We start from the raw sequence: 10,135 nt of genomic DNA on the forward strand, positions 1-10,135 counted from the left end.
ACATAAAGTAGTTTCTTCTCAATTTCCAACCCACACATCTATCTGGGAAATATTTAGTATTCTTACTCATAATTTTTGGGAAATTTCTCTATCTTCATGTGTTGTTTAATTAACATTGCAGTGTTTATGAGCTCATTTACCACATTTGTTATCTTTCAATGAAAAACCCAGTAATTACAAGACAAAATGTTGATAATAATGTTTCCTATGAAATTTATAACACAGGACGGGAAGGACTTTTGAATGGTATGAAATTGTTGTTTATTGTGCATCAGTTTACTTTTTTATGGCTTACGCTCTCTTATTGATTTGGCTTAATTTCTGTTATTTTCACACTAAAATTTAGCTCATTCAAGTAAAATTTAAGAGGTTAAGAGACAGTTAGGGGAAAAGTAAACTTTGTATTTTTGAAAAACCTATGTGTTTCATACAACAAGACTTGTTATGTTTGATGGTGCAATCAAAGGTCAGGATATCAATAGGTATTTAAATTTTAGTTGACAAATTCTTGAAAATTATGTTAAAAATATATTAATTTCTTTATGATGTCATGACATTGAATTTTTCTAAAAATAAAAAAAAATAGTTCAAAACATTGATTTTTTTTTAATGAAATCGTTAGACCTAAGAGAGATATAGACAAATAGTGTCTTAATGATGACTTTAAAAATTCAATAAATGTATTTTTGTGATTTTCAGGATCTGAAGGTAGTTTCAATCACTTCACAAACGCTTCACTTGTCCCTAACCTTTTCATCCAGAACACAACACCCTGTGTTGCTTAACGCTAGCATTTAAGCATATTTTTTTTGCTTTAAAAGTAAAAAAAAGAAGCTTTTACTATCTTTTTAAAAAATTTTGAACTCATATTCAATGCTGAGAAACATAGGTGTAGAGAAATGGCCCTTTATGACATGGAAAGTTTCATTTTTTTGTCTCCACACTCTTAACTTAAGTTTTCCTAATTTAAGTTTCATTAAACTCATACACAATGCTAAAATCAAAATGGTAATTTTAAATTACAGAGCTTTATGGACATGAATGCACTATTCAGCAATTAATTCAGCTTTTCACTGCTAATCTACATTAAAACCATTTCTTACAGTTTTTTTGTCGCAAAGGGTATGATCCCCACTGGACATTAAAGAATTTTTTGTTAGTCCTCTGAAAGTTTGATGTGAGAGATGGATTTTGATACAGGTTTTCTGTGTATCAATTAAATTACCTATTAGTATCTTAATTAGAGATCAGCAATTATTTAAGCAAATTTTGACTGTTCATATCTATAGTTGCTCTAAAATAATCATCTTAGAACCATAAACAGTAACCTGATGTACATGTAAAACTTTTATTTTGAATGGCATGTTTATTTACATTGCATCTCAATTCTCTCAAGTTTGATGATGTTAATTTCAGTTTTGAAAGTGACCTTGCAGCACTGCATGCAGTAACCAAATTTATAAAACAATATTTTTCATACCAAAGTTCTTCAGTTTCAGTCTGATCTGTTTTCCTTAGATAGATTTTTTTACATGTTTTTTAATGCCATGAATGTAAAAATATACGTTATAGAATGGTTTAAAGTAATATGCAAGCTTGCTGTTTATAGAAATTTAGATTAGCTCAGGGGTGAATTTGACTTTTTCTTATATATTTAAATTGATTGAATAGGAAGAATAATTTGATCTGGTAAATTTTGTAAATCTATAAATTGATTCAAGAGCTAGTTAAAAAACTTGGACTAATGATATTTATATTGTGAATGTTCAAATTTGATGTTGTACTTTTCTAGCATTTTATTCTTTATCATTCAGGGGCTCACATTAGTGTGGATTCTAACGTCAGGGTTCTGTCTTTTAAAAATATAAAAGGCATGCCTCCCATTCCTTACTCTGATGTACTATACAGGACTTTTGGCTTTCTTGAGAAGAATTTTTGATTGGAAAGTTGAAAGATCCTTGACCTGGCATTATTGAAAGCAAATTTGAGATGCAAAATTCAAGAGACACAAAAAAAAAAACCCATCAACACTTAAAGTAGATTTTTCCTGGTAAAGTTGAAGTTGTCCTTTGACTTGGTTGATTGTGCCAGTGCCACAGATAACGATTGATAACACCAATTACACCTCTTTTATTTCAACATGAAGGGTGCCACTAGTTTAGCAAAAACTAACAGAACTAGAGTTGCCACTTTGTTTTTTAGGTGGGTGGTTTTGCTCAATATTATGTGCAGTCGAGGCTTTGTTAGTCTGTTGAGTTGTCTTTCCTTCCATGTGAATTGTGATTGTCCCTTTTGCATCTTCTGAACTGTTTCAAGCCACCATCTGTAATGAAGTATGGAGATATAAATAGTCACATGATTGACTATCCAGTAGATATATGATTTCATGAACCTCTGGAACTAAAGTGCCATTGAATTTTAGAATTTGTAGTTCAGGCAGTGTTAACTTCAATAATTAGAACACAATTATAAATCCTATTTTAATGGTCCCATAGGTGTTAATGTATGATGCCATTGCATTTACATTGGTATGTCTTAGCTTTCTTATACTTAAAAGCTCCCCTTGAGCTAGTCTTATTCCTTAGACCAAACTGTATTGTACTTCCTTGTGTGGTTACATTTTTTTTTACAAAATATTGGAAATATTCAATTTAATGCCATGTACAACTTATCTATTCAAATTGTAATTGTTTGCATCATTGTTTTTGGAAATTGAAAAAATTAAACCTCATACCAGTAGTCACTAGTCAGGAACACATATCCCAGCTGAACTTTTTGAATTCCCTGCAACCTCTCCAAAAAAATAAAATCAACGAAAATAAAAATCAACGAAAATCTATGAAAATAACTCATCATAGATACAACAATTAAATTTTGAATTTACGCCAGATTGCGAGATTAGTCTACAAAAGACTCAACAGTTACGCTCAAATCCAAAAAAAATTTAAAATAGATATAGGAAGATGTGGTGCGAGTGCCAATGAGACAACTCTCCATCCAAATAACAATTTAAAAATTAAACCATTATAGGTTAAAGTACGGCCTTCAACACGGAGCCTTGGCTCACACCGAACAACAAGCTATAAAGGGCCCCAAAATTACTAGTGTAAAACCATTCAAACGGGAAAACCAACGGTCTAATCTATATAAACAAAACGAGAAACGAGAAACACGTATATATTACATAAACAAACGACAACTACTGTACATCAGATTCCTGACTTAGGACAGGTGCAAACATTTGCAGCGGGATTAAATGTTTTAATGGGCCCAAACCTTCTCCCTTTTTCTGAAACAATAGCATAACATCACAACATATAAAAACATACAATAAAATATCAATTAGCAGACTTAACTCAATCAAAAAACGTATGATTACACAAAGAACGAATAAATTTGATCTGCGATATCTGAATACAAATGCACAGTTAATTAAATATTAGAGACAAACAGTCATGACCAAAAGGCTCTCAAACAAATTCAAACACACTGAGAAATATTTAACCAATCAATGTTCACTTTAGAAAAAAACCGTTTTTTTTATAATCTTGAAGTTTATACAAATGTTGTAAGAATAAGTGAAAAATTGAAGATATTACAAATAATCAAAGCTGGTATACAGCCAAGATCCATATAAATAAAAAATGACAAAAAAGCATTATAAACAGTATCAACAGGTCGAATTAACAAGAAAATACGATTTGAGAGTACTCGCAGTTACTGACAGCTAGTTAAAAGCCAAAACCAATTAATAGTAAAAAATCATGCATCAGAGACTAAAATCGACTAAAACACATCACAGGGATTTAGTATTTTAACGTCATTAATAGTCAAAGAAGACATGACTTGTGCAATGCCAAAAATAAATGTATCGACAGGTAGTAGTATAGTGAAGAGCGACTTCTATAGAAATAAAAGTTAACGTGGCTGTGTCCCCTATACATCTCGCCTCAAAAGATAATGAAATTTAGTTATGTTTTAATTTGCTAATGACAAAATCAATATTAGTGCCAATGTGAACTATATTCAGAGATCTAATTACAATATTGGTACGATAACCCTTACTTATAAGTTTGTTTAAAGGTTCGATGAGTTTACAAGGATCACATAGTGATTTCCTCGCTTTAAGTACAATATTACCATAAAATTTAGGATGAGAAATACCATTTTTAATAAGCTTTCTACAGGTATAGCCAAATTTACTAATCAAATCTTTGTATCTATGAAAGAATTTAGTAAAAGTTTTAAGTAATTTATGGTATCGAAATCCCTGACACAACAATTTACCAGTGATACATTGATTACGTTCGTTAAAATCTATGACATCAGAACACACACGGGCAAACCGAACGAGTTGCGATATATAAACACCGTATGATGGAGCTTAAGGCACATCGCTGTCTAAAAAAGGAAAATTAACAATAGGAAATGAAGGCTGAAATAAAATATTAAGTTGAAGAGCATTGAGGACCAAAATTCCTAAAAGTTTTGCCAAATACAGCTAAGGTCATCTATTACTGAGGTAGAAAACCTTAGTATTTAAAAAATTCAAAAGTTTAAACAGTTAACTTACAGGGCTTGCACGTTGTATTTTATGATTTGAAATATATCAGGGTTAAAATTCCCTCAAACAGCACAATAGGCGTTGATATTTTCTGTATTTTTGTCTTGAAAAAATGTTGCAGATATTTATGATCAAGACAATGCATTGTGTCATAATAGCTTTCAGCACTACAGTGTTGACATGAATATCAATTATATTGCCATTTTTATAAATTTCCTGTTACAAAACTTTGAATTTTTAGAAAAACTAAGTATTTTCTTATCCCAGGAGTAGATTACCTAAGCCGTATTTGGCACAACTTTTTGGAATTTTTGGTCCTCAAAGCTCTTCAACTTTGTATTTGTTTGGCCTTGCAACATTTTTGATCTGAGCGTCACTGATGAGTCTTATGTAGACGAAAAACACATCTGGCGTAGTAAATTATCATCCTGGTACCTATTTCTATTGTCAAATTGAAAAGGACAGCAATAAAGGCTGGATTAGCACAAACTAAAATATTTCAGATTATATCACAAAACACCTTCCCCTAAAACGAAGCTTTTCCTTCTATCAAAACAGATGTGAAAATAAATCCCCATTACAACCAGTACAATGACAGTATAGACAGAGCATGCTTATTAATAGTGCAATGTTTTGTTATGTATTATTTACAGATGATTACAAGAGTGAGTAGCCTGCAAATAAATTAAATGTGTGCTTCTTCTTTTAAAACTTAGATTGTAATATGCAGACATTCTGGACTCATTAGGATTTTTTTTTTTAATTTCTAGAATAAAATATTAAAGTTAAGGAAGTGGTACAATGTACTATTGTCAGTGGCGGATCCAGAATTTTTCATAAGTGGGGGCCCGCTCCAGTCACGCTTCAGTGATTCCCTATATAAGCAACCAATTTTTTTTCCAAAAAGGGGGGGGGGGGGGGGGGGGCGGGCCCCCTAAATCCGCCTCTGATTGTTATGTCCACAATTTCAATAAAACTCAATTTCAAGATTTTTATGCTTTAAAAAAATATTGCTTGACTCACGTAAAGTAGGTACACAATGTTGACGTCCTACAAGGGAGAAAGAAACCAAGAAAACATTTACAATTTGTATTGTTGTTATTTTATCTTTAACATGGGATATTACTTGATAAAGGTTATTAGTGTCTGCATATTACAATTATACTTAACTTGTTTAACCAGTTACAACTAACACAATTTATTACTAACATTCAGTTTAGTTATACAGAGTAAATCTTTAGTTAACTTTGATACATCTCTGGTAGCTTGAACATCACATAATGCAAATTTTTGGCGAAAAATAGCTAAGTTTGAAAGAGTTGTAAAGGCTGACCTTTTGATAATATTGCATCAGATTCAGCTACCATAGTTGTGTACAAGTTTTATTATAAATCCAAGTGTTTTTCTTTTAATATGTTATCAACCAATTCTCATGTATATTATCTTAAATGTTGATGCTAAAGAATTAGAGAAGTGGAGCAGAACTTTTAAAGGGGCTACAAGATATATGAAAAATCTAATTTAATATTTTTTTGGCTCAATTACTAATGAAATGCAAATAGTGAAATAATAATTTGCCTTTAGCAGCCAGTATGGTTCATTTTTTGTCAAAATAAGTTTAAAGAAAGACTTGCTTGTGAATAATCTCAATGAATAATTTAACCTCATTGAAACTGTATTTATGTGACCTTCAATTTAACCCCTCAGCTTGTGATTGATAACACATGAATTGTATGTGTGAAGTTATTTAAAATAAATATTTATTATTAGCCTCTGTAGTGATTAATTTCACACTCCCTGTCTAAGTGGTCATCTCCTGTGAAAGATCACACACATTCATCGTGTCAAAATGTCAAATTCATAACCTTTTATTTTAAAAACTTCATGATTTTAACAGCAATTTAGTTTATGTCGTTTGTTAATTCAGTTTTAACCATTTAAAAGGTGATATTAATTAATAGATTTCCTGATTATTTAACAGGTTGTTTTGCTATTGGTTTCAAAAATTTGAAATATATATTTTTGCCATCATTTCATTGAGAACCATACTAAAATCATGAGAATTGGTACATAGAATTAAATTTTACACAATCTTTGAGTTATTGTTATAAAGTCTGCACATGTTTAGCTTTTTATCACAAATATTTAGTCTGTCCTATAGACATCAATGTGAGAGTATTTTTTGTAGCAATTCTTAAAAAGTGAATAAAACTGATATCAGTAGCAATTAGCTGTTACATGGTAGCTGGTTGCATTGTATTTTTACACATTTACACACATTTTATTCACAGTTATGAAAACATCATTGTAAGTTCTTAGGTTTGTAGGCACTGGAATTTATTAGTTTCTTAAAAAATAAATAATTAAAGTTAAGGTCAGATGTAAAGATTAAAGAAAAAGCATTCAACATTTGAACTTGCTTTGAAAAGATAAAATAAAAATTAATAGAAAAATGAGCGCAAAATGAATAGCATGTGACAGGACTGAGAGTTTTCTCAATAAAGATACTGCAATTGTTGAATTTGAAAATAATGCTCACACTTTAAACACTTTTATTAACCTTTTGTCCTTTCAGGATCTGATGACACAGGCAAAGATGCAGAGAAGGGTGGACAGCATGTCTATGACAACGAGGAAGAGGAAGTGGCATACAGCTATAGCTTCTTCCACTTTATGTTATGTCTGGGATCTCTCTATGTCATGATGACCTTGACAAACTGGTACAGGTATGTATTGAGGTCAACATCTAAAATATCTTCATTCATACATAAAAGTCTTTCTGAAAATTATTTGATTTTTGGATTTTGACATTCTGTACATATCAACTCCTGTACAAATTAAGGAATTTTGTCTGATTTCTGGATTTTTTTGCTCCTTTTGTACTTTCACCCATGTGTTAGTTATGTTGACATGTGTATGTCCCCTAGGGACCTAGTTTGGAAAATAAAATATCTTATCTTGTCGTATCTGAAATAACTGGAACAATTATGAAAAACAATGGGTTGGACTTTATACTGGACAACATATTCTACAAACTGAGGAAATGAAAGCAGCACACATTATCTAAGGGATCATAATAAAACCAGGGGTTGAAGTCATAAAACTTTGCTCAGTGCTCGGAGCACAAAAATCATGCTTGAAACATGAAATCCAGTGTTTTGATTGGTTGATTCTTGAGTCTGAGTGCAAAAATCGTGCTCAAAAGTTTTATGACCTCAAGGCCTGAACTTCTTCATTATACAGGGATTTACACTACTAAATTGTATAAAATAAATCATTGACAAAAAAATATGTCTTCAAGTAGTATTAGGTTGTAGTTTTAGAAAACCAGAACGGCTTCAATTAGAAAGATTTTGAGAAAACTGTGCACTTCATTTTCAGCATGACTTTATCTAATGAATGAAAATACAATTCTAAAAAGCAAAGCTGAAAATAAGGCATAGGTACTTTAAATCAGTCAGGGAACTGGGATGTGGCAAGTGTGCTTAGTTCTTATAAAGAAAATAGCTTTAGTAAAATATCACATCAATTTTTTTCAGTCCAAGTTCTGACTTTAAGACACTGAATGCCAACATGCCCTCAGTTTGGGTGAAGATTTCATCAGCTTGGGTCTGCATTGGTTTGTATGTCTGGACCCTGATTGCTCCAATAGTCCTCAGAAACAGAGAGTTCAGTTAAAGATAGACTGTCTTTAAAATGATTATTGGAATGGAAATTTTGTGAATTATTTATAGTAACTGGATTAATATATCACTGTACATAATGATAAATGATAAACCACCTAAACTAAACAACATTTTTGTTAATTTTTGTTTGATATAATGTTAATAACAAAATGTCTGAGAGGATTTTTCCATAGATGATTATAAAATTGAAGGAATTTGGTGTTGATAACTACAAATTCAGAACTATTTCGGTAAAAATGTTTTCCATATGTAGCTATGTAGTAAGGGTTATATTGATAGTATAAAATGTGCAACCTAGCTGGCCTGGGAAGATCTTAGGTTTTCATCCGTATGAATCAGTTAGTGTCTTTTATAAAAAAACATTTGTGTTATATAAATTATCTATGGAAAAGTCTATGATAAGATACTTGCTTGAATATTATTTTGCTCTTATTTTTTTAAAGAACATTTGTAATGATAATGTTTCCTCAAATCTAGAAAAATATTTAGTTTCCAATTGCACAATAAATGTTTCACTATATAAGATTAATGATATTTGAATTTTAGTCATCAAAGAACAAATTTATGTGACATCCCTTATTAAATTTATCTCTCAGTTATTAATCACAGTTATTAAAGAAAAATGGTATAGGCATTTAGGCATAAATTTTTTTAGCTGTGATGACTTGATAAAAAAATGATAACTGTGTTATATTTTAAATATGATTATTAACATGAACTGGGAAATAAAAATGGGAATGGTTATTATTTACTGCCTCAAGTTGAGAAAAGTGAATTCAAGTTAAGAAAAGTGAAATGCTTGTTAGTTGTTATTTTTAATGTAATTGTGTATGATATATATATTTGTTGCTTCTGTAATTATTTTTATTGTAAAATTTTATTGTGAATTATAAATGTATCAAGGAAACTTTCATCAAAATTTAATAAAATTTTTCATATATTTATTAGATAAATATTTGTTCTTTCCATAAAAAGATTCAAGTGCTGTAAAGGTTCATTTTAGTCTGTTTATTTTGATTAAATCAATGAACAAATGGAAAAAATTTAACAGTATCAGGTCATTTTTTGTTTTATAAAAATTCAAGACATGTGTGGATCAAAAAGATAATAATATTTGTTAGACGGTCTAGTTCAACAATCTACTTCTTTTGTACAAATATTTTTGGTAAGTGTTCACACTCAGTGTCTTAAGACAGACATGAAGCTACATACTTTTTATTTACATCCATAATTTACAGAGAAGATGACAGATGAATATAAAGATAATGCTTATATGTTTTATGATATTATTTTCACTGAATATGACAAATATTTTGTTTTTATTTTCCTGAAATATATCTTGTTCTTTCAATTATGAACTCAACTCATAACAGTATATATACTGATGTTACAAATTTGCTTCGCTTATGAAAAAATATTTGGTGTACACATTCTTTTAGAATAAATGTTGATTTTTTACATGTTTAGTTTGTATAAGACTTGTGTACCCTTGTCTTTCCATCTGTCCCACCTCTGGGGGTCTCACAATAATTAATCTAAAGCATGCTTTAACATCACAAAGTTCGTCACATTTATGCTTCCAATATGATTAGTCTATCTATATGTCTGTCCTTCCTTGAAATTCCATACCATATTTCTCAGGAACTACAAATAAATGCAACTTTAGTATACTGCTGTTCAAAAGTTAAAAATCCATTGAGAGAAAACAGATCCTGGTTACAACTTAAACCTAGGGAAACACATCAACTATAAGAAGAAACAACAAAACAACAGAAACACTGAAGTGTAACAAAAAACCAAACGAAAATGCAACACTTACAGAAACAAACTATATATGCCCTTGAATTTTTACTAGATAACATTTTTGTTCGCTTTGGAGATTCCG

At 30.4% G+C, this 10,135-nt stretch overlaps 1 protein-coding gene across 2 annotated transcripts in view; it reads left to right on the top strand.

The window, feature by feature from the left end:
• LOC134691183 (serine incorporator 1-like) overlaps positions 1-9,708 on the top strand; it is a 45,915-nt gene extending 36,207 nt beyond the window's left edge. The window contains exons 11-13 of one of the 2 annotated variants that reach the window (XM_063551506.1): positions 226-246; positions 7,140-7,290; positions 8,104-9,708. In XM_063551506.1, coding sequence (XP_063407576.1) covers positions 226-246; positions 7,140-7,290; positions 8,104-8,242 — 311 coding nt within the window. In that variant the 3' untranslated portion in view covers positions 8,243-9,708. The remainder of the gene's footprint in view (positions 1-225; positions 247-7,139; positions 7,291-8,103) is intronic. The other variant, XM_063551507.1, reaches the window with a different exon arrangement.
• The last annotated feature ends 427 nt before the right edge of the window (positions 9,709-10,135 follow it).

The sequence above is a fragment of the Mytilus trossulus genome, chromosome 11, assembly GCF_036588685.1.
Source record: "Mytilus trossulus isolate FHL-02 chromosome 11, PNRI_Mtr1.1.1.hap1, whole genome shotgun sequence".
In the NCBI taxonomy this organism is placed as follows: domain Eukaryota; kingdom Metazoa; phylum Mollusca; class Bivalvia; order Mytilida; family Mytilidae; genus Mytilus; species Mytilus trossulus.